General features: G+C 29.4%; 4 protein-coding genes across 5 annotated transcripts; 3 read left to right on the forward strand and 1 right to left on the reverse strand.

Moving 5' to 3' along the window:
- The first annotated feature begins 2000 nt into the window (after positions 1 to 2000).
- Positions 2001 to 3185, forward strand: LOC129914449 (angiotensin-converting enzyme-like). Its single transcript, XM_055993712.1, has 2 exons — positions 2001 to 2107; positions 2180 to 3185. The coding sequence occupies exons 1-2, from the start codon at positions 2054 to 2056 to the stop codon at positions 2762 to 2764; spliced, it is 639 nt and encodes a 212-aa protein (XP_055849687.1). The 5' UTR covers positions 2001 to 2053; the 3' UTR covers positions 2765 to 3185.
- A 2140-nt stretch (positions 3186 to 5325) lies between these two features.
- Positions 5326 to 6722, forward strand: LOC129914450 (angiotensin-converting enzyme-like). Its single transcript, XM_055993713.1, has 4 exons — positions 5326 to 5961; positions 6021 to 6238; positions 6303 to 6431; positions 6492 to 6722. Exons 1-4 carry the CDS (start codon positions 5353 to 5355, stop codon positions 6673 to 6675), a joined length of 1140 nt encoding a protein of 379 aa, XP_055849688.1. The 5' UTR covers positions 5326 to 5352; the 3' UTR covers positions 6676 to 6722.
- Positions 6723 to 15204: 8482 nt separating this feature from the next.
- On the forward strand, positions 15205 to 17733 carry LOC129914690 (angiotensin-converting enzyme-like). 2 transcript variants are annotated; one of them, XM_055994031.1, is made up of 8 exons: positions 15205 to 15333; positions 15412 to 15550; positions 15629 to 15964; positions 16174 to 16859; positions 16922 to 17139; positions 17193 to 17321; positions 17388 to 17566; positions 17655 to 17733. In XM_055994031.1, exons 1-8 carry the CDS (start codon positions 15283 to 15285, stop codon positions 17693 to 17695), a joined length of 1779 nt encoding a protein of 592 aa, XP_055850006.1. In that variant the 5' UTR covers positions 15205 to 15282; the 3' UTR covers positions 17696 to 17733. The 2 variants fall into 2 exon arrangements, with proteins under 2 accessions (XP_055850006.1, XP_055850005.1); XM_055994030.1 differs by having other exon boundaries at positions 15412 to 15964.
- A 2155-nt stretch (positions 17734 to 19888) lies between these two features.
- Positions 19889 to 23003, reverse strand: LOC129916255 (angiotensin-converting enzyme-like). Its single transcript, XM_055996104.1, has 6 exons — positions 22739 to 23003; positions 22140 to 22686; positions 20759 to 21471; positions 20470 to 20699; positions 20277 to 20405; positions 19889 to 20208 (listed from the first exon to the last, which is right to left on the reverse strand). Exons 1-6 carry the CDS (start codon positions 22784 to 22786, stop codon positions 20013 to 20015), a joined length of 1863 nt encoding a protein of 620 aa, XP_055852079.1. The 5' UTR covers positions 22787 to 23003; the 3' UTR covers positions 19889 to 20012.
- Between the last annotated feature and the right edge of the window lie 1571 nt (positions 23004 to 24574).

Genomic DNA, 24574 nt, shown 5'->3' on the forward strand with positions numbered 1-24574 from the left:
GCCAATCAAATTTTTCTGACATATTCGAGTTCAGCACAGCAAAAACCTCTAGAAAAGTATACATATTTTGGTTCTTGTGACAAAAAAAAAGGTTCAATTTTGTGTACCAGTGAGACCAGTTTTTGAAAGTCGCTTAATTATTCAAGACAGGTAATTATACAAAAAAAAAAATTATATGTGTTTTTTTTTTAATGACGAAAATAACTTTTTTTAAGGAATTTAATATTATGCCAAATCCAGGGGCGTACAGACCATTTCGGCAAACGGGTGGTTCCGCGGGGCCTCCGACACGCTAGGGCCCCGAAAGGAGACAACCCAGAAAAGACAACTGGGTTATAAAAGTAACGAAGCAAAAAGATAAGATATTTGAGATGAATCAATACGGACACAAGAAAGACAAGTTATATTCTTCAGTGTAATGCATAATGAATTGGTAGCCAGTAACATAAAATTTCATAATTTCATAAGAAATACATTTTTTTTTTTTTTTGAATGAAAAATTACATAATATCGTGGGGCCTCAAAAAATATTACTTGAATAATCTAAGCGAGCAACAAATGATGGGTACATCAGGGTGCCTAAAACAAACGAGAGCGTCTACGTAATTTGTTTGTCTGTTCTTATTTTCTTTATCAAAATTTAGTCTTGGCCGGGGGCCCCGACAACTCAACGTACGCCCCTGGCCAAACCCGAATATAAGTAGATTAACAGGTTTGTCTGCTAACTTTAAATCAAGTTGATTATTCTTTTTTTCCATCAAAAGCAGGTACTTAATTTAACTCTTGGTCCTCTTAACTAGCACTTAATTAGCTTACTGTGAATTTTTATTGAACTCTAATTCAGGTGAAATCAAACACCGATTTATAAAACGTTATTGAAATTTTTCTTTAAGAACGATTTAATTACATATTTAGTAGATAAAAGGCGCAAGTTTGCGGCTCGATAGAAAAACAAAAATCAATAACCAATAACATAAAAAATGTTTTTATTAGCAACTTAAAATACTTATAAAAGCGAGTGCTTACGACCCCGTGGTGCATTTAGGTATTGTTTTTTTTTTTTATTTACACATGTCATTCATTGAAGGGTAAAACAAACAAAAGGAATCAGCTAATAATCTGCATTAATTATATTTATAAAGAAAAAATAATATAATGTTGCAATAACACGAGAAAAATGTATATCTTTAGTTTCAAGTGCGGGAAACCCCTTAAGAAAGCTAGCTACCTACTTTCTGTTGCTATTTTTAACATTGTTGAACATTTCAGGGTGAGCAACTTTTTTGATGCTCATTGACGTATAAAACTGGGGGTTGGATGGGAAGTGCTCACTCATCGTAAATTTTAATGACCATTTATTTTTTGTATGGACATTTAACATTTCTTCATATTTTTTTCCTCTCAACTTTCCTTTAATCTACACTGAGCAAAAAGACCACCTGAAAACAAGCGGATTCCGTTTTAAATTAAGCGGATTTCTGCATGATTTTTGCCAAGATGACTTTTGACTTCTGTCTAAAATTAAGCTGACAAATCTTCTTAATTTTTGGAATTTGCAAATTTAAAAGAAATCCACTTAATTTAAGTGGAAAATTATCTTATTTTTATGTGAAATAATATTAATTAAAAAGAAAATACTGGCATTCACTGGGAATCGATCCTACAATTTTGGGTCACCAGGCGTATGCTTTACCATCAGCCTATTTCCTATTTCACTGTTGGAAATAGAATTTAAGCGGATTCCACTTATTTTAAGCGGAAATCGGTTGTTTTAAGTGCGTAGGATTTAAGGTGCTCATTTTTTCTCCGTGTAGGGATTCATCCATCAAATTTTTCTAAAGAGTCAGGTCAACTATGGCAAATAAACTGTAACCGCCAATGGTTATGAAGAGAAAAAAAAAATCACATTATTATGTGCATAATTCTGTAATAATTATTATACTTATTATTCAATATAAAGAAAAGTTTAATCAAAACTAGCTTAGTTCAAGATAAAATCTTCTAAGAAGAAGTTGAAAAATATCAAAACATTATTTATTTTTTAACTTCAACAATGAACGAAAGGAATTTCATTTATCTCATAGTTTTCGAGGTTATTGTACTTGAAGTAAAAAAATCTCTCAACTATAAATCAAAATTACACTTTCTAACAGTTTTTTTATTGATTTATTTACTATAGCTTAGCAATGGAACATCAGAATTAATCACAGATGAAACTAAAGCTAGATTATTTGCACAGCATGCAAGTGATAAATTTTTCAATACAATCGATACTATCGAAACAGAAATGAGTCACGAAAATAGTAATTCAGATGCTGAAATGTTATTTCAAAATATATCAACAATTGCTGCTAATATTTTTGAAGAAACTAAAAAGTTTGACTTTAAAAATTTTAACGATAAAAATTTAAAATTTATTTTCGAATCGATTCGTGATTGTGTTGGTGAATTTGTTATTGGCCAAGAACGATCTTATGAAATATTTTATACAATTTATCAGTTGACTAATTTGTCAAAATCTCATGATATTAAAGAATATCATGATGGAAGTATTGATGTTAAATATGATCCAGATGTTAAAAATATTATTAAATCAACAAATGATACAGATGAGTTGGAATATTATTGGACAGAATGGAGGAAAATTAGTGGAGCATGGGCAGACAATCATTTACATACTTTGGTTGAGGGATTACAAGAAGCTGCAAAGTTTAGAGGTAATGTAGTTTTATTTGATTTTATCAATATAAAGGGCTGTAAATAATTGTATCATAACTAAAAATTTTAATTGAGAAAGTTTAAATAATTAAGTCGGTCATTTTTATTCTTAACGATCACTTTGGCATTTTCCGCTGCTATTTGTTCGAGATTTCTTGTCGAAGAAATCTAAAACTGAGTCTAATGTCAATGACGACTAAAAAAATCAATAATAGTTATGAAAAAAAATCTCGCATACTTTTAAGAATGTGAGTCTAATGACAAAAATGAAATTTTCTTGAAAAACTCAAGAAATGAGCCTAATGCCAAAAACAACTAAAAAAAAACAAAAATTGTCTGGAAAAACTCTAAGAAGAATGATGAATCTAAATCTAAGGCAAAAAAAAATATTTTTCCTCGAAATACTCTAAAAATGAGTGTATCCCAAAAACGACTCAAAAATCATCACGGGCAGAAAAAACTTTAATACTAAAAAAAATTCTCGAAAAACTCTAAGAATGATGACAAAAAAAAATCATCGAAAAAAAAAAATAAAAATTAAAAAAAAAAAATTCTTGAAAAACTTTAAGAAAAAAAAAATTTTTTTCGAAAAACTCTACAAATGAGTCTAACCTCTAACGCCAAAAAAACGACTATAAAAATAATCATGGACAAAAATAAATGTTTTCTCATGGACAAAAAAAGTTAAATAAATAAAATCTCGAAAACTCTAAAATATGATAATAGTAGGAGAGCTAGTGGCACATTTGACTAAGGTAGCTCTTTTAAGGCTGAAAATTCGTACAATGGTAGTTTTCAGCATGCTTAGTAAGAAAATCTTGGTCTGGCAGGCCTCAGCGGTGCACATCATATATATATTTGACCTTGAAAGTTTAATTTTCAACTTTTTTTGCCCAAAATTTGACTTTGAAATCGATTATTTCAAAAAGTATTGATTAAAATAACTTGATTTAAAAACTTATATAAAGTGTAATATTCTGCCTTTTGAAAAATGTATCACTCATAACTGTAGGTGTTGCCGTCGTTTTTAAATAATTTTTTTTTTATTTTGAGTTACTTTTTTAGAAAATTGCCCCTCCCTCCGAAACGGGGATAGATAGACCCCCCCTTCTCATAGTAAAAAATGCTTGTATTTAACTCCTCTGCAAGAATCCGTTACTAATTTTCCCCGCCTTAGCTATCGTAATTTCCCCAAAAAATATAAAATACAAAAAAAAAAATTTTAGCCAAAAATGGTTTTCTAAGGCGGAGAAAATTAGTAACTGATTTTTGCAGAGGAGTTAAATACAAGCAAGGGGGGGTCTATCTCCCCCCGTTTAGGAGGGAGGGGCAATTTTCTAAAAAAGTAACTCAAAATAAAAAAAAAATATTTAAAAACGACGGCAACACCTACAGTTATGAGTGATACATTTTTCAAAAGGCAGAATATTACACTTTATATAAGTTTTTAAATCAAGTTATTTCAATCAATACTTTTCGAAATAATCGATTTCAAAGTCAAATTTTGGGCAAAAAAAGTTGAAAATTAAACTTTCAAGGTCAAATATATTTATGATGTGCACCGCTGAGGCCTGCCAGACCAAGATTTTCTTACTAAGCATGCTGAAAACTACCATTGTACGAATTTTCAGCCTTAAAAGAGCTACCTTAGTCAAATGTGCCACTAGCTCTTGGACTATAATGGCAAGAAAAAAAAAATTTTCTTCAAAAATGACGACAAAAAAAAGTTAAAACTATAAAAAGAAAAATTCTCGAAAAACTAAGAAAAAAAAGTAAAAATAAATAAAAAAATTCTTGAAAAACTCTAAAAAAAAAAATTTTTTCGATACATTCTAAAAATGAGCCAAATGAGCCAATGACGACTATAAGAAAATCATCATGGACAAAAAAAAAGTTAAAATAAAAAAAAATCTTGAAAAACTCTAAAAATGATGAATCAAGAAAAAAAAAATTTCGACAAAAAAGTTAAAACTAAAAAATAATTCTGGAAAAACTAATAAAAATAATTTTTTCTCGAAAAACTCTAAAAATTAGTCCAATGCAAAAAACTCTTAAAAAAAATCATGGGCAAAAAAAAAGTCTCCAAATCTCTAAGACAAAAAATTTTTTTTCTTTTGATCTGGACAAAAAAAATCTTAAATTAAGAAGAAAAAAAAATAATTTCTATCTTAAGCCCGCTTAGGATTTAATAATATTAAAAAAAAAAATTCTAAAAACTCTAAAAATGAGTACAATGCCAATGAAGACAAGGCGACAGGGTTATACAAAGCAACAGGTTGACGAGGTGACCTGGCGACAAAGTACCAGGCCGGTAAGGTGAAAGACTGTTGATTCGACAATGCGTTAGATGCGATCAAGTGACAAATTGACAAGGTGACAGGGTGACATCGACAGAGCGATAGTTACATACTGTTTTCTTGGAATATGCTAAAGTGCCCTCTGCTCCTTGCTGGTATATTCTCAAGAAGTGAACTTACCTACCATTTCGAAGAGTTGGACTCTTTTTCATTTGAAAATTTAACCTTAGTTTAAAAGCAGGTACTCAAGCGAGTTAAATTTACGTAAAATTCTTTTAATTTTAGATATGTCACCACAAGAGTTTTGGTTACAAAAGAACAACATTACTGAAACTTGATGGCTGCAATAAAACCTTTATACATTGAACTTCATGCTTTCATACGTAACCAGTTACAAAAGAAATACGGTGATTCTATTATAAAACCCGATGGACTAATCCCTGATCATCTGTTTGAGCAAGTTCTAGCTCAAGCTTGGTCAAACAACAGCGTTATTGAAGACGTTTTCCCCCTTAAAAATCTCCCTCCCGTCGAATCAGTTATGAAGAAAAGATTCAAGGCAATAAATTTGTATGAAATAGCTGAAAGATTTTATGAGCATTTAGGATTTGAGAAATATCCTTACAAAATTATAAAACCTCACGATGACAATGATGATGAATGTGAGGCAAAAGTTTTTTACTCAACTCCCGATATTCGTTTGGAGTTTTGTGAGAAAATGAATTTTATGGATTTTCTTCAAGCCTATGCTCAAATGGGGAATATATATTATGCCCAACAGATGACTGGTTTACCAGCTTATTTTTTCGAAACGAAAGGTTTAGAAGATGCTATTGGAAATGCAGTGATTTTATCGACTTCGACACATCATAATTTGAAGGCAATTGGAATGATTTTGGATTTTAATTTTACAACAGAAGTTGAAATTAATCGAATTTTAAGAAAGGTATTGATTTATATTGAAATAAGCTATTATCGATTTTGTATAATTGTCTTGTTCAACAGGCAATCCAAAAAGTACTAAATCTTCCTTTAGATTTTGTTCATATAAAAGTGATGGCTGATTTAATGTCGGAGAAAGTGAAGATCAAAGAACTCAATAAACATTATTGGGAACTTATGGACAAATATGCTGGTATTGGACCACCAAATGATGGCGGGTCAAATACTTTGGATTTGCCATACAATTTTTTCATGGACATGAATGAAAATGAGATGTCAAGGTAAATATTTGCAAAAACACTAAATAAGTAAGACTTGAAAAAAAAAATACTATTTACATTTTAGAAAATTTAATATGGAAATTGTGAGCTATCAAATCTACAAACGGTTATGTGAACTTAGTGGAAAGTATCCTAAAGAAGATTTGCATTTATGCGATATGCATGGGAGCAAGGATGCTGGAGACGCTTTGAAGTAAGAGAAAATAATGACTATTTGACATCGAAATTTACTAAACTTTTTGTCTAATATTAGGAAAATGATGAAGCTAGGCAGCTCTAAGCCAATGAATGAAGTTTTAGCAACAATGTTTCCTGACAATCCGAAAGTGATGGCTGATAGTCTTTTGGAGTATTACAATCCATTAAAGGTTATGATTGGTGAGATCAATAAAGAAGCTAACGTGAAACTAGGATTGAAAACATCAGAAATCAATTAAAGCTCTAAACTAAAATACTATTTCTTTCAATAAAGTTCAAAAAATGAATTCAAAAATGAGAGTTGAAATTGATTTATTTTTTTCTTGCTATGTATTAAAGGGTAAGTATAGAATTCTGAAAAAAACAAAGCCTTAACTGGCCACTTTTTGCAAAAGTACAAAAGTGAAAATATTTTTTTCTAACTGTTTGTTTGTGTTTTAGACTAGAACATTTTTGTGATATTTGCATTCGGGAAATCATAACAAAATCAGTTGCAGACTTTTTTTTTTGTACCCACTTTTTATAGTTCAATGTAAATCAAGCTTAAAAATTAAACCTGACTTTAGGAAGAAAAATAATGCGAAGGTTGTGAAACATGATCCTATTTTGGAAACACTGATTTCAAGAAAAATGTTTATACAAAAGCGTGTTGTTAATTTTAGTTTTAAAATTAAGATGAATGTTCAAAAAATCATTTTAATTTTTGTTTTTTTTTTTTTAATTTAAAAATTTTATTTTGAAAAATCAATTTATTCAAAACGAACCGATGTATTTATCTGAAACATCGTTTTAATGTTTTAAATGAATTTTTTTTTTCTAGTCTAATTTCAGCTAGAAGTAGATGATTTCCTACCAAGGTCCGCATTAGCTTCCTTATTCTTCTTAGTAATCAAGTTCTTAATTGGAGCATAATATTCCAAAATGCCTTCGGTTCTTATTGTTGGATTTTTTGGAAACATGGTTGAAAGCACGTCGCAGAATGGTTTTGAGACCTACCAACTTTACCTTGACATATATTTATCATTCATTTCTGTATAAAAACCAGCGGAAAGATCAAGAGTCATAGCCGTATTTAGGGGGGGGGGGGGGGGGGTTTTGGGTGTTTAAACCCCCCCCCCCGAAATTTTTTTCAGAAAATCAAAAGAAACGTATATTATAAACATATACAAGTCTAATATGTGCAGCACTAAATGATTTGTTTTTGTATTTTAGTGATTTGATTACCTATACCTATGAAAATCTCCCTTAAAATCACTACCAATTTTGCATCGTTGCAGAAGCTGTCGATGAAGTTTGTATAAAGGAAAACAAAAATTGTTTGGTCCATTACAAAGAGTTTTTATCTCTTTGACCATTTCCTTAAGCACTATGTTAACACCTTAAAATGCTCTTTTAAGAACCCTTTAAATACCACAAGTACTTATTGCTTATTACCCACTTTTGTTCTATGTTAACCTTAAATCCAGTATGTAAGCGAAAATAAATGTATCGATTTATTCAGAGACTGTAGTACCTACCAACGCTAGGAAATAACCTCGAAAACTGGTAAAAAGCGGGATTTTCGATTTTCTAACGGGAATATCTCAAAAACGCGATGTGATAGAATTTTTCTGAGTTCGGATTCGAGGTCAGCATATAAAAAACCTTTAGAAAAGTATATCTTGGTTTCTGTAACAAAAACCTTGTTGGCCATACTCAAAATAAAAAAAATGCGATTATACTTTTGCAATGAAAGAAAAACTTGTTTTTATTTCTAAAAATTATAAGAGAAAGTAACGGGACATTTTGTTCTTCTCAATATTCTTGTTTTTTGATCCCCTTTAATAAAAAAATAGTAGGGTGTCGCTGCAATACTCGGTTTTATATAAATAGCATTTTTATATGGTGCGAAAATCGAAAAAATATTCTGAAAGGTTCTGAAAGGGTACAAAACTTGAATAACATGGAAAAATTACCTCATAAAAAAGTCGGATTTCTTAAGAAAAAAAATGTATCTCGGTTATTTATGGAATATTCCCAACAATTTTATACCATTCTGAAAAGAGAATTGAACACACCAACTTTGTAGTGCATTTTTTTTACACTACGGCTCATTGAATTAGAGTCATGTAAAAATTTTTTGTACTAAGTTGGGTAAAAAGTAATATTTTCTTTAAAACTGATACAGCTGAGTTAAAATTTTTGAATGCATTTGATAGCAGGGTTATTCAAGGTTCCGTAACAAAAGAAAAAAATGAGAAAAATTAAGATTTGTAGTCACGGCACATGAAAAACCGTCACAGGGTGACCATTTTTTTCGACTTTTTTTCAAATGCCCATAACTCCCAAAATATATGGCTGCGATTTTTTTAATTATTTTTCTGATAACTGTCACTACCTACCCTATCTACCGTTTTCGTTTCGAGGTTAACTTTTGGGACACCCTGTATATTAAATTGTACGAAATAATTTTTTTTATAAAGCCTTAGAATGGTTAAAATTTGTTTCTTAAAAAAAAATTTTCTTGCTCGCTAACGCTCGCAATTTATATCAACCAACTTATCACTCTTTGTACCTACAAAACTAGAGATGCCACTGAATATTCGGCCATTTTTAAATTCGTTTACCGTAAGCAGGGCTTTTTTAAACTTTTAACTCCGAATTCCTCTCCTAAAAAATACTTAAAAAGGATATTGGCAAATTTTTCGCTTCTAAACAGTTCAAATGACTATTTGATTTAGCGGGATTTAGAATCGACTGCAGTTACATATAGTTGATATAAAGTATTGTGATTTCTAAAAACAAAATTTTGTTTGGTCTGAGCTAACCCCCCCCGAAACGAAATCCTAGCTACGGCTATGTCAAGAGTATCAGACTTATAACTCTCTGGTGGACCAATACCTGCATATTTCTCCATTAAATGCCAATAATATTTATTTAGATCTGCCATTTTCGCATATCCACTTAACAGATCAGCCATAACCTTAGTATTAACAAAATTCAATGGAGTGTAAACAAGAGTGACGATTGTCTTTAAAAGAAAGAAGAAATCTAAAGAAGCTTAGCATAGCCAACTATTTTCACTATTTTCATAGAAATTACGAACTCTTGGAAGAGAATTGGTTTCAACATCTGGTGTGATCTTCGAATTGGAAAGCATTCCAATTGCTTTTAAATTTTGAGTACCGACAATATAACAGCTTCTCCAATGGTATATTCCAAACGATGAGGGTAATTGAAGAAAGTGTACATCCTTATTCGATCTCCCCAAAAATATGCAGGATACTTCATCAAAACAAGTTTTCATAAAATTTTTCGTACAGTTCTTTCGCCGTGAATTTGTCTTTTATGATCAAGTCGAATGAAGGTAGATTCTCATGTGGGAACAATGTTCCAATGCCCACTGATTTCAATAGTTTTCTTATGACAAGTATGCATTTGCGATTTGAATACGATTATCTTCTAAACGGTTAAAGCAATTAATTTGCTGCCAAGGAACTTTTTATAGAACGTTTAATTCCCTACAAGAAAACATCTTGCTAATTTGAAAATATTGAATTTTCAGTGAATTAGAAAATTTTGAAATTGAAAATTGATTTTTTAATTTTTTTCTCGATTTAAATCGTGAATAACTTCTTCAAAACTCAATTTAGGGAAAATTACTACAAGACCTTTTTTGTAGAGAATTAAATTTCCTATAAGAATCTGTCGAGGTTTTATTTTTCTATTCACTTATTTGCTCATCACAAAATTCTAAAGTGAAACAGGCAAATTGAAAAAACACTTCGATTTAAAAAGCTTAATTACTCGAATACGGCTCGTCTGACGAAAATTTTCAATTAGATCTTTTTTGTAGGAAATTTAATTTTATATAAGAAAAAATGAACAGAAATTTTTTTTACTTTGATCGTCTAGCAGTTCTGTTGTAAAACATCATATCATGTATAAAAATAAAAAACACCGATGATAGACCTCTTAAAATTTTTTTTACGGGCTCAAATTTTCACCAAATTTTTTTTTCATCATCCTGAACAAGATTTTCGAAGTAACTTTAAAAAAAAAAAATATTTAATATCTTAAATCAAAGGTTTTAATCTAAATAACTGCATTTCAAGCTTTTCAAAAATCAAAATTTTTTTCGGTAACTTTTTTGATTGAAAAATAGGCTACTTTTTTAAATTAGGTAAATTCGTCAAAAATTCAAAAATTAACTTTTTGCTCAAAAAAACATAGGTATAAAATAGATAGAAATAGATAGTAATTTTTAACAAAGTCTTGTTAAACTCCAACCATTTTTGTAAAAGATAAAAATTGAAAATAAAAAAATCGTACTTTTTCATTTTTTTTTCAATATTTTTAAGGTTATATAAAAAAAATTTTTCAAGTAAAAGTTGTAGACACTTTTACTATTTACAAATTTTGCATTTAAATTTTTTTCGATAGGAGGTCTACTTTTGACAGAAACAGTGCAGGTAAGCTTTTGGAATACATTTTTTTTTTAAACATTGAAGAAAAAAATATAACAAGAAAACTTTTTTTGATACACTGAACCAGAGATCTTAATAGGTACCTAATGTGGACGATAATTATTTGTCTCTATCATTGAACTTGACCTACTTTTTGTTTTCCGGTCCGGTGCACGAATATCAAACCCAGTGGAAAATTTATTTTGAGTTTAATAAAGCTTACCAACATACAATGAACATCGGCACAAAAACTGTATCGCTACCTGTTAACTTTTACTTTAAAGTCTAGTCATCTTAAAACTACAAAATATAACAAGCTTAAATACCGTTGAATAAAGTCAATACAAATTATTCTAAATCTTGTCTTTAACATGCATTCAAAGCTTTATATTTTTTTCTATCGTGGGAAACCTCTTTTGTTAGGTAAGTTGTTTGTATAAACAAGTTTGTCATCTTCTGAGTAAGATTGATCCAAAGACTGCAAAATAGCGCACATCAGTGTGGTTCTGCATGTGGCATGCAATATAAGTTTATCAACCTGTTTACAATGATTCAATTCAATGCACGTGAAATATTACAAAAGGCCAAGTTCAATAGAAATATTAGTTACAGTAGTTATCTTCTTGACTGACACGATAGCTGAGTGCAAAAATAATTTTGTGATGTGCGTGCGTGCATATTTTCTGCTGTGGAGATGCAATACAACAATATTAAGAGAAACAATGAGATACCTATTAACGTTTATCAAGTTAAGAATCTTATTATTATGAGAACCAAAAGACGCGTATAACACTGGTCAACAAAATTTAACTGTTTTTTTTTGCCACGAGAACCAAAATATACTTTTCTAGTAGTTTTTGGGGTGCTGAATCCGAATCTGAAGTCAGAAAAATTTGATTGGCCTCCGTTTTTGAAATATTACCGTTATATAATGCTAAAAAAACGTAATTTTGGCTGTTTTCGAGGTTATGTTTTTATGTGGGGTGATTCATTATAAACAAATTTGTAACGGTTATTATAAGAACAGATATTCTTCTTTCAAAAACTGTAAATTTTCCCGATATCTCTTTTATTGCTCGAGATATCTTAAGTTTAATTTAATAAGCCAAAGAGAAACTAAACTTAATCTAAAGTTTAAGTCACTGGCCACAGAATTTTTGCCACAAGAACCAAAATATACTTTTCTGAAGGTTTTCGAGTTGCTGAGCTCAAATCCGCAATCAGAAAAATTCTACTAGCCTTCGATCTTGAAATATAACCGTTATAAAAAAAACCTTTTTTTGCACTTTATAACGGTAATATTTCAAGAACGAAGGCTAATAGAATTTTTCTGATTGTGGATTCGAGTTCAGCAACCCAAAAACCTTCAGAAAAGTATATTTTGATTCTTGTGGCAAAAAAAATTTAGTTTGGTTGGCCAGTGTTGTTTTTGATTCAAAGACCGCTACTTAAATTTTAAATATCTCGGGCAATAAAAGAGATATCGGAAAGATTTAAACATTTTTTGAAAGAAGAAAACTAGTTCTTATAGGCACCGTTACAAATTTGTTTATAATGGATTACTCCACATAAAAACATAACCTTGAAAACAGCCTAAATTAAGTTTTTTGACATTTTCTAACGGTAATATTTCAAAAAACGAAGGCCAATCAAATTTTTCTGACTTCAGATTTGGATTCAGTACCCCAAAAACTACTAGAAAAGTATATTTTGGTTTTTGTAGCAAAAACCTTGTTGACCAGTGTAATGTAAGCGAATAATCAGTGGCTATTATTTTTCGGTCAAAAGTTTAGATAAAGTAAAGTGACTTTTAAAATGAATGGACGAATTTTCTTGAAATTTGTTCCGAATGGATTTTGTGTAGGTAGATTCAAAAATTCACTCTTTTTGAGCAAATATGTACCTACCTATCATAAACCTATGATATAACAAAATTTCAAAGTCATTTGAGACGTATTTTGAATAATTTTGCAAAAATGTTTTTTTTTTCAACAAAAAACAAATTTTTTTAAATAATTAAGTATTGGATTGAAAAAAAATCTAATTTTGGAATTTTTTTTTTTTAAATTGGTACACTAACTTTATCTATGTTAAGATTATTTTTTCAAAAAATTTAACGTTTTTATATATTTTTTTTTTTTCTAAAAATTCATCAATTAAGAAGTCAAATTGCATAGGTAATTCTTTTTTCTTTAATTTTTCATAAACATTTGACAAAAGTCTTAAAAATTTTAGAACCTAGAATTTTATGAGCAAGCTCATGCGACTCAGTCATATTTATATTTGTATTTATTTCTGTAGCCAATGCGGAGAAATCAATAGAAAACGACTTTTTAAAACAACATTTTTGGTGCAAACGCCTTTGATTTTATAGCTGTTATAGATAAAGCATTTAACTATAGCTTTTTTTAGTTTTTCATCCACAAAAATGTTATTAAATATTTTTTCATTATTAAATTGTTAATTAATTGTGTTTCAAATTACTTTAAAATTGATAACATGTTTTAAGTTTGTATGAATTTTAAAATAATTGTATTTTGTGTTTCAAATCACATCAAAATTGTTTAGTTTCCCTTTAAATTCTTCAATTAATTAACATTATTATACTATTGAATTTTGTGTATTAGCCAAATGTTTAACTATCAGTTACCTATTATTTTACTTTTTCGATGTATTTTTTTTCTTTCTTTATTTTGAAATGTCATACCAGGCAGACGGCAGAATTGCCACGTCCTTATTCTTAAGAATAATATTGTAAGCTTTAATCCTATGAAATAAAGAATTTTATCTATCTATCTATCTATGTTATTTAATATTTTTTTCGAATCAAAAATCACTCATTTTAAGGAAACTATCCTCTTGGAGACTTTTTTGTCTGAAATTCAATGGGTTTTGTTTAAATTCTAATAATTATGCCATGTTGGATTGTTAACTTGAGTTAGAATTTTTTCACAAATGCATAACTTGACATAAATTACGTATATCGTATGATGTAAAGTCGAAAAGAGAGCTTTTTAAACTCTAATTTCTATAAGCAATTTTTGCTGTGTCAAACTTGCTTCAAGAAAATTAGCAATAGTAGCTAAATGCTAGTTCTTACAACTTGCTGATGTTTAATAAATTCATGACGCTTTTTCTCTCGGAAACCACTTCTACAAGTTAATTCTTTAACCAAGTAGATAACTTTCTGACTGCATCATTGTTTATCAAAAAAACAAAACGTGCATTAAAAAGTCAAATTTTTAATAGAAATCAAACAGTTTCAGTACATCTTAGCTCATTCAAGCTGAAACAGAAGTTAGCAGAAGTTCTAATTGAAAATATATGCTACTGTACGCTATACACAATGACCAGAGCTTACCAGCTTTTGGAGTCACTCGGCTAACGGTAAAAAAATTGTTTGTATATCCGTCACATTAAAACTTAATTAAAAAAAAAAAATGACCCGTTTTCAAAAAAAATAGTTATATTTCTTTAAACGTTAGTTAGGTTTCTTAAAACCTGCACTTACAATCCGAATTTGGGAAAATCAATTTTATAGCAAAACTAATGTTAGTTTTTGTTGAAGACTATATTGAACCCATAGAGTATCAAAAATCCAAAATTACGAAAACCAAAAATTTCAAAAACAAAAAATCCAAATTCCCAACAACCAAAAATCCAGAGAAACCTAAATCCCGAAAACCATAAACGTAGAATGAATCCCAATCGAGATTCTAAGTTTTTGAGATTTTAGGTTTTCGGAGTTTTTGGGTGTTCAAAATTTTGGGCTTGCGGGACTTTCAGTTTTAAGGAATTTAGGTTCAAGGGACTCTCGGTTTTTGGGGTCCAAGATTTTCAGAATTTCAGCTTTATGAATTCTGATCCCAACCCCACCTGAAGACATCTGAAAAAGGAATACAAAATTTTTTAATGACAACCAAGTCAAAAAATTTTTGATGTTTAAATACCTATCCAATTTCCAGAGAGGCCAAAGGATCAATCCTCAAATTTCCCAACTTTTCAAAATAAGCATAATTTCAACAAAAATTTAATTGAATTGCTTATTATTGGGCGGCATTTTTAACTGCTATTTTTTAGCTGCCATTTGGTACCTATATAAAAACACTTGACATACTTTTTGTCCTTAAGTAGTACCACTGTGCGTAAGCCAGCCAGGGCAAGTCAATAAACTTTATTTTTAAACTCCGATGAGTTTAAATTTAATCTGTAAATTTATTGAATGCTATAAAATAAATTTCTTTATCAACGAGAATTGTGAGTCAGGTTAACTTTAATGTCGAACAATCGTTAGGTTATGTTTTAAAATTCCATACTTTCTAAATAAAAAATAAATGCAAGGTTCCTTAGTACAGTCTTATTGTTTCACAAGCAAAGTCGTTTTAAAGTATTTTCATTAAAATGCAAGCTAAATTGTGTAATTTAATTTTTGTTGGAATTTTCGTTTTCGGGGTAAATATTTTGATTTTTTTTTATAAATGTATTTTAAAAATCAATGCAAATCTAATACAATTCAATTTATTTGTATAGATCGCCAATGGAATACCATTAAAATCTAATGACGAAGAAGAAGCAAGACAATTTATTGAAAATGCTTCAAAATCACTCTATGCTTTCCACGATAGAATGGCTGAAGATACATTGGAATCAGAAACTGAAAAATTATCAAGTATTTTCAATGCAATTGATACGATTTTAAGTAAAACCGATGCAATGATTGATATTATTCGTAATGCATCACTTTTAGATCAAACCGAATTTAAAGATAAAGAACTTAATTATGCATTAAAAAAATTGAAAAAAATGGGTGATCTAGCCGTATTGGGAGGAGAACGAATTTTTTCTACTTTAGCAGCAAAAAGTAATTTGGAAAGTCTATCTTCGAATAAGGATATTGAAGGATATAAGAATGATAGCATTAAATTGGCATATTTTCCGGATATTCAAAAAATATTTGCTACCAGTAATGATCCAGAAGAAATGAAGTATTATTGGAATGCGTGGAGGGAGAAAAATGACAAATGGACGATGAGTAATTTTTTGATTTTGGTCAATAGTATTAAGGATGCTGCCAATTTTACGGGTAAGTTTTTGTATATATCTACCGAATTAAATTGATAACTCACAGAGTAAAAATAATCTTTTTTCTGGTTAATTTAATCATGATATAGTTAAATATACCAGAAAAAATGTTAAATATACCAGAAGAAAAGTTATATCTGTACGTGAATTGTTCAAAAAGTTTGTCGAGAGATCTTCTTGATTGAACTAATCAGTTTAATCTCTTTGCAGGAATATCTGGTTATGAGTTCTGGATGAGGGATTTCAATATGACTCAAATGCATAAAGTAATGGAGCAAATTGAGCCTTTTTACCGTCAGTTACACGCCTTTATCCGTCACCAATTGAATAAGAAGTACGGATATTCTGTAATCAATCCCAAAGGTTTAATACCCGATCATTTATTCCAACAAGTATTAGCACAAACTTGGACAAATGGAAGTATTCTTGACGAAATATTCCCACACAAACACCTACCACAATACACTGAAATTTTGATTAAAAATAACTTTGACACTCTAAAGCTCTTTAAAATGGCTGATAAGTTCTATGAATCTATAGGATTTGACCCTATACCCCAAAGTTATTGGGGAAGCAGGCTCAAAATGAAATCAACAAAAGACGAAGGCGATTGTAAAGCTACAATTCTAGCTCTAACTTCAAAAGTCTTTATGAATTATTGCCATAAAATGGATTTCAGAACATTCTTGCAGGCACATGGTTACATGGCTCAAATTCATATGGCCATGGAAAAACCTCATTTACCGGCTTACTATGCGGATTCATACAATTTGGAGTATGCTATTGGTGAGACTGTAATTTTATCAGCTTCTTCGCAAAAATATTTGGCCAAAGTTGGAATTGTACCTTCTCCGGAATTTTCCGAAGTAGTTTTCATGAATCGACTTTTAAGACAGGTAAGTTGAATACGTTCTTCCATAATTCTGTCAGTATTGAAATATTGATTGAATAATTTCAGAGCATTCATGCTATGCTTAATATCCCTGTTTACTATGTACACACGAAAGTTATGGCTGAATTATTTGAGGGAAAATTTGAAATGATAGAATTGAATAAGAAATATTGGGAATATATGGACAAATATGTTGGTGTTGGGCCACCAGGTGATCGTGAGGGTAACTCTTTTGATTTTCCCTTCAAATTTTACTTGGATTTGAATGAAAATCATCAAGCAAGGTACCTACCATTGAATCTTTCTTTCCTTAAATTCCAACTATGATTTCTTACAGAAAGTTTATGTCAGAAGTCTTGAGCTATCAGTTTTATATGAAATTATGTTCAATTGCTGACCAATACTCAAAAGAACGTCTACAGAATTGTGACTTTTCTGAAAATAAAGATGCTGGTGATGCAATAAAGTAAGTTTTAAAGAAAAACTTATAGAAGTTTATATTTTAGTAATTTATTTATAATATTCTGTATAGGAAAATGATAAAACTTGGTTCATCAAAACCTATGCGTGAGGTGTTGGCAACCCTATTATCTGAAGATCCAAAATTGAATGGTGAAAGTCTATTGACATATTATTTTCCAGCTTATAATTGGTTGACTGAGAACAATCAAGAGAACAATGTGAAAGTTGGATGGACCCATTCTGATAAGAGTAATTGATTTTTTTCTTAAAACAAAAAAAAGAAGATAACAGACTTTTTTAAATTGTACATAATTTTTGTTTTTATTATTTATTCTAGAAATTGATAACGTTAAACTGCCTGAGGAAGGTAATAAATAAATTATATTTGAACACGATAATATTTAATAATAAAAATAATAAAAAAAAAATATATATAAAATTTGTTTTCATACGCACTAAAATACTGTTTGGCATAATTTTGACCACCAAACGACTTAGGGTCAATGTGGGTAATTGTTAACAATTTCATGTTTTTTTTTCTTTTGACTTTAGATTTTAATATGTTTTTACGAAAAACAGCAATTTTTAGAAAAAAAAAGTCTGAAAATCGTTGCAGGGGTTTTTTTTTTAAATTTATGTAATTATACCTAGGTACTAATTTTCAATAAAAAGTTAAACACTCGAAATAATAATCTTTGTGGTGTTAGGTACTATTTTTTAGCAGTTGTCTTACCTACAAAAATGAGTAAAGAAGATAGAAGACCAGTATCGTAAAATTTACCCATCAAACCTGAACATGATTTTTTTTAAACTTCTCTTGGTCACAGCATAAAAAAGCTCAAAGAATAATTCATAGAAACGAATACTGGTGATTTTCGTTAATATTTTTCGTTTGTTATAAAAATTAAGTAAAAGGGTGTTTTTTTTTAGATACATATGATGAAATTTAAAATTAGTAGCTACACGGAGAAAAAATAAGGTATGAACCACCTTATTTCTGGTATATTTAACTGTAATGTAAAGTTTAAATAGGGATGACTCCCCAATAAAATGGAATTTACCTTACTTTTCTAGTAAATTTATAGCTTATGATTAACTTTACAGTAAAGCCTTTTTTTGTATGAATTTCTAATAGAAATTACTAGAAAGTTAAGTACATATTTTACCTTACTATAAGGCTGAAAATACTGATTTTTAAAGTAAATTGAACTTCTCTATGGAAGGTATATAATTTAGTTACAGATTGGATCAAATAAAGTCAATTTCATTTTTATTGATGACATTTTTCTAAATAAAATTGTATGCATTTATCTTACAAAAATTAAAATAAAAAAGTTGATTTTTGTAATTATTGAAAAGCATAACTATGTAACACGTACTTATAATCCTCAAAGCTATTTAGAAGTAAGTTAGGTATGACCCTGTTATGTTTTTCAATAATTACATAAATTACGTAGTTTATTATAATTTTTGTAAGGTGCAAACAAACAATTTTATTTAGGAAAATATCATCAATAAAAATGGAATTGACTTTATTTGATCCAATTTTTTTCTAATTCTTCATGAATTAATTAGATTGAATGATGTTAATGCATCCGTAATTACGGAGCCAATAACAACGCACAAAAGAACACAAAAAGTAATGAAAACATTTCACTTCCAAAAGAAAAACACAAATGAGAAAAGAATTTTTTAGATTTTATTTCTTTATTAATTATTCCGCACCCGGACACCTAAAAGCTTTGACAAAAAAAAAATTTCCAAAACACATGGAAGACAAAATGGCAGACCTTTCAATGACAGCAATTAAGAGTTATTACTATGTATAGGGGAAAATTCCTAGAATTAGGTAATATTATTACCTTAGTGTAAGGTAAAACTTATTCATAGAATAGTTAAATTTGTAAAATATATTTTACTATAATCTTAAAGTGAAAAGAGTCATACACTTTTTTGGATGAAGGTTTATTTTACTCTACGTAAAGAAAATATTGCTACTCGTAAGGTATATACTACTTTATTTTGTTCACCATAATTTTCTTGTAAAAATTACTTTACGGAGCCAAGAAATGTTCAATACGTAAGGTAAATTTTACTTAAAATCTAGGGCTTTTTACTTTAATTTCCTTACTAGTCATATGGAGTATAAAATACTAGATTCATTTTTCTCCGTGTAGGTACATTCCTTTGCCTTTTTGAGACTTATTACAGAATTAACCCCTACTCATGAGGAAACTCATCAATTTTTTCCAATAAAAAAATACCTTTTTCAACCGTTATATTCTTATAAATACTTTTAGACTCTTGCTTCCAATCTCGAATGTAACATAATTGTTGAATTTTTATACTGACCATTATTATTACTTAGATATTGCAATTCCTAAAAAAAACACCCTTTAACACAAAAAACAATATATATTACCTATTTTATTGGATAACAGTTTTAATGACAAAGACAAAATTGTAGTTCACTGCATTATCATGTCCCACAATAAAAAAAAAATTATATTTAGTACTACATATGTACCTACCTTTAAAAAAATTTATTTTATAACAAAACAAGATTTCAAATAAAATTGGTATTAAACTTGAATTTATTTGTTGACTTTTTCAAAAATTTTATTCTTAAAAAAAAGTGTTAACTTTTATTTCAGAAATATAAGAATTGTATACTAAAAATGTGCAGTTTTTTAATCTACATTCTAGAGCGTCTATGACTTGCTGTCTCCCAACCGACCTTTAAGTTTAATTCTTTGTTCTTTCTTTGAACCATTCTAATGACTGGCTTAAAATACTCTAAAAGCCCTTCAGCACTAATTTTTTGATTATCAGGAAACAAAGTTGCAAGCACTTGGTAAAATGGTTTCGATTTACCAAGCTTCATCATTTTCCTATAAAATATTAAAAAACAACATTATTTTTAGCTTTCGTTATTCAAGACTAAACTAATTCAATTTACTTCAAGGCATTTCCAGCATCTTTACTTTCACTTATGTCACATAGATGCAAAGGCTCTTTGGGATAGCTTCCACTGAGTTCACACAGTTTTTTATGAATTTGAAAACTCAAAATTTCTGTTGTAAATTCTCTATAAATTATAAAAATTAAAAGCATTATAAAATTGGGTTATTTCTTAGCAAGTCCAAACATACCGTGACATTTCATTGCTACTCATTTGCTTGTAAAATTTAACAGGAAAATCAAAAATATCAACTTCAGACTTGATTTCATGCCATTCGGGTTTCTTTATGCCTGCATATCTGCTCAAGAGCCCCCAATAATGGTTATTAAGGTCTTTCATTTCAATTTCTCCTGACAAAAGATCAGCCATAACTTTTGCATGAACAAAATCCAATGGAACATTCATGACTTCATACCAAGCCTTATAACGAAAAATACATTCAAAACGAGTAAAAAAGCAATCTTCCAATTTGTACAAACCCATTGCAAAAGTCGATTTAATTCAACTCCTTCTGGGATATAAATATCATCAATCAAATCGACTTTCTTTACATTGGGTTGACTTGATGCCGATAACATCATAGCCTTTCCAATGGCATGATCCAAATCTTGCGGAGCGCTGAAAAAATAAGCTGGAAGACCTACCATTTCCTTGGCATAGTGTACATATGCCAAGTTTCTATACGATTCAAGAAAATCCGTAAAACTCATTTTCTCACAAAAAAATAGATAAGGGTTAGGAGTCTTATAAATAACTCTGCTTTGACACTCCTGATCATCATCATCATCGTCATCATTATGAACACCAACTTTATTCCATGGTAATCCATTGTTAGACAAATACGTATGTTTTAACCAAAGCCTTTCAGGAAATCTTTCAAATCCTATACCTTCAAAAAAATCTTCTGTTTTTTCGTAAAGTCCTACAGCTGATTTGTCTTTTAATTTAAGTTTTATATTACGTTCAGGAGGGAAAAGTTCTTCAATAATACTATCGATTGTCATTTCAACTTGGTCAAAGAGATGTGCAGGAATTAGTCGGTCTCGCTTGATGACAGTCGAACCGAATTTATTTCGAATTACTTTTCGAATAAAAGTATGAAATTCCCTATAAAGAGGTTGAATTTGCCACACCAAATCTTCCATGTCAGTGATGTTGAATCCTCTTGACCAAAATTCCAATGGAGACAATTCTAAAACGGAAACAAGTTTCATAAAATTGTTGGTTTTTATTTAATCTGGTATACCGATTTATAGTGATGGGAACTATCGAATAAAAATGATCAAACTAACGATATTTGTAAAATATTCATTCATTCGATAGTTGTTTTAATCATTCATTTGTTTAGTTTCTATTTTCGTTCGAATAGTTTTTTCATTCGATAGTTTTTTTCATTCGAGTAGTTTTTTTATTCGATAGTTTTTTCATTCGAATAGTTTTTTTATTCGATAGATTTTTCATTCGAATAGTTTTTTTTATACAATAGTTTTTTTATTCGAATAGTTTTTTCATTCGATAGTTTTTTCATTCCAATAGTTTTTTTATTCGATTGTTTTTTCATTCCAATAATTTTTATTCGATAGTGTTTTCTCATTCGAATAGTTTTTTTATACTATAGTTTTTTCATTCGATTAGTTTTTTATTCGATTGTTTTTTCATTCCAATAATTTTTATTCGATAGTTTTCTCATTCGAATAGTTTTTTTATACTATAGTTTTTTCATTCGAATATTGTTTTTTATTCGATAGTTTTTATTCGATAGTTTTATTCGATAGTTTTTATTCAAATGAATAAATGATTGAATAAATGAACTATTCGATAGTTCAAATAATTCGATACTTCCCATCACTTCTAATTTACCATTCATTTTAGCAGCATCTTTTAATCCCTGGATAACTAAGTTAAGATTATCCTTTGCCCATTTTCCATTCATAATTCTCCATGATGACCAATAATGTTGGATTTCATCCTCGTTAGAAGAATTCTCAATTATTTCTTCAACATCAGGTGAATAGACTAAATAAATATTTCTTGGGTCATATTGTGCAATTTTTTTATCATAAGGTAATAAGTCTAGTTCTCTTAACAACTCCAATATCTTTAATCTTCGATTTACTCCAATAATATTTTCGTCAGCTAATTGAACCAATACTTTAAATGTATATTTCAAATCTTCATCATTAAAGTTTTCAAAATCGAATTTTCGTGTATCCGCTACAATTTGATTTAAAAAATTTATATAATTTTGATTTGATTGATTGTGATTGCGTTGAAGATGAACATCAAAGTAAAATTCCTTATCAGTTAATTCATCGAAAAACATAAAAATTGTATTGCTTGTTTCAGTCAGGAAATTTCTAGCCTCGACCTCGTTTGAAATCAATTCTTGTCCATGCGTTGCACAAAGCTTAAGAAAAGCAACTTAATATTAAAAAAGTAAATTGCGCATGTTCCCTTACCAATAACGCAAATATTCCCAAACCTGTCAGGTTTATCAATCCAATCATTGTTTATACGGAACAGCAGTTTTTTTTTATATTTCAATTTTTATTTCTAAATCTTTGTTAGAAGTTGTTGGTAAGCAAGCACTTTACGACTGAGAGTAAATGCAATTTAACAAAATGTTTTATATTAAAATAAGACGATAATATGCAAGGGTTTGAATTTGATCGGAATTTTCCAAAAGGAAAAGCTTTTAGGTAGTTTCTTATTAGAAGTGATAAGATTTCAAATGCATACTTTTTTCCCAGCAAGTTTTGTAATGTTCGGCTTAGTTGGCACAGCTAACATTTCAAAAACAACATTATTTTTACTAATCGCCAAATAACTTTTTTTTTTGCTGTAAATGATTATCTTATTGAGCTTGACCTTTTGTCTTGTTACGCATTTACATTGATTAGAATCTATAAATTTTTCAACCCATCTACTCAATAATGTTTATTTTTCAGTAGCCAGTAGGAACCTATCCCAATCATGAAAAGCTTGATTAATAAATAATTCTGACTTATATGAATGTAATATTAAAGCTTGTGTTTACTTAATAGAGTCGTAAGGGGTAAGTGTACGCACTTTCGGCTTTGAAACACGATTCCAAGCATAATATTTATTAAATAAAAAAAAAATATAAGTATTTTTCTCATTTTATTCACAAGAAAGGGCAAGTGTACTCAGGGATCGGGGTAAGAAGGACACTTTTAATAGTTGTTGTACCTGTATTTTAAAAGGTAGAAATAATCTTAAACAACAAAAATAAATCACATATCTTTAGGCTAGGAACACACATGCGATTTTGATCGCGCGATTATTCACCGGCATTGAAATCCGTGTGATCCATTTTTGCGACTAAATAATCGTGAGACTAAAATCGCATGTGTGCGCCTAGCCTTAATCTTTAAAGACTTAAGCAAGAAAAACACATTTTTTAAAGATTTTTCTTGTTAGTCGAAGTATAATTATTCCAAGTGTAGGTACGCACGCGCACACTTGCTCCCTCCGAAATTGTTCAATATTTTGTTCATTTCAAACAAATGAACAAAAAATCCACTTAAATTTTCACTTAAATACAACAGATACTAAATAAATATTGTCATTACCCGCTGCAAACACTTGCCCCGTACGACTCTACAATGTTGGGAAAATGGTGTATTTGATCTTGAAAAACTGGTTGATGCTGTTTTGCTGCATATTTCTAATTACGTCATTTTTGTATATGTGTTAAGAATTAATGGGGGTTTCCCAAGATGAATTTTTGTTCGTCTGCGAAGAGAATATTAAAGCTTTCATGTCGTTTATGAGAGATTAGAAATATTCAAATGAATTTACTTAACATATAAGCTTTATTGAATATAAAATTCACTCAAACTTAAAAAAAAAAAAACAAATTGAACTTTGTTTATCTGTCAAAGTGCACTGCTAAAAAAAATAATAATATCGAAGCTTTAAGCTTCAGTTGTACCTAAGTCGAATTTAAAGCTTGATGTTAAGTGAAGAAATAAATTATGAAAACTAACTTGTTAAAAGCTGTAGTATATATCCGGATGAATGCACTATAATGATTCATTGTTTTTTTTTTTTAGGAATTAACAGAAAAGTCTTAAAATAAAAAACTAGATGAAAGCTTTTTTAATATTGTTTTGCTTTTAAATAATTAAATATAAGGCTTGAAGCAGAAAATCTTTTATTGTGTAACTATCACAACAGGTGGTCAATGGTCTATTATACAGGGTGTCCCAAAAGTCAACGTCGAAAAGAAAACGGTGACAGTTATAAGAAAAATAATTAAAAAAAAATCGTAG

Source organism: Episyrphus balteatus, chromosome 3, assembly GCF_945859705.1.
Source record: "Episyrphus balteatus chromosome 3, idEpiBalt1.1, whole genome shotgun sequence".
NCBI classification, from domain to species: Eukaryota; Metazoa; Arthropoda; class Insecta; order Diptera; family Syrphidae; genus Episyrphus; species Episyrphus balteatus.

Bases quoted from the DNA above. Each gene is read 5' to 3' on its own strand.
- LOC129914449 (XM_055993712.1), top strand. From the start codon at position 2,054: ATGAACGAAAGGAATTTCATTTATCTCATAGTTTTCGAGGTTATTGTA. The intron at 2,108-2,179 runs GTAAAAAAATCT...TATTTACTATAG, and splicing joins TCGAGGTTATTGTACTTGAA to CTTAGCAATGGAACATCAGA.
- LOC129914450 (XM_055993713.1), top strand. From the start codon at position 5,353: ATGGCTGCAATAAAACCTTTATACATTGAACTTCATGCTTTCATACGT. The intron at 6,239-6,302 runs GTAAATATTTGC...TTTACATTTTAG, and splicing joins AATGAAAATGAGATGTCAAG to AAAATTTAATATGGAAATTG. The intron at 6,432-6,491 runs GTAAGAGAAAAT...GTCTAATATTAG, and splicing joins GATGCTGGAGACGCTTTGAA to GAAAATGATGAAGCTAGGCA.
- LOC129914690 (XM_055994030.1), top strand. From the start codon at position 15,283: ATGCAAGCTAAATTGTGTAATTTAATTTTTGTTGGAATTTTCGTTTTC. The intron at 15,965-16,173 runs GTAAGTTTTTGT...ATCTCTTTGCAG, and splicing joins GGATGCTGCCAATTTTACGG to GAATATCTGGTTATGAGTTC. The intron at 17,140-17,192 runs GTACCTACCATT...GATTTCTTACAG, and splicing joins AATGAAAATCATCAAGCAAG to AAAGTTTATGTCAGAAGTCT.
- LOC129916255 (XM_055996104.1), bottom strand. From the start codon at position 22,786: ATGATTGGATTGATAAACCTGACAGGTTTGGGAATATTTGCGTTATTG. The intron at 21,472-22,139 runs GTAAATTAGAAG...TTTCCGTTTTAG, and splicing joins AGATGCTGCTAAAATGAATG to AATTGTCTCCATTGGAATTT. The intron at 20,406-20,469 runs GTATGTTTGGAC...TATAATTTATAG, and splicing joins AGTAGCAATGAAATGTCACG to AGAATTTACAACAGAAATTT.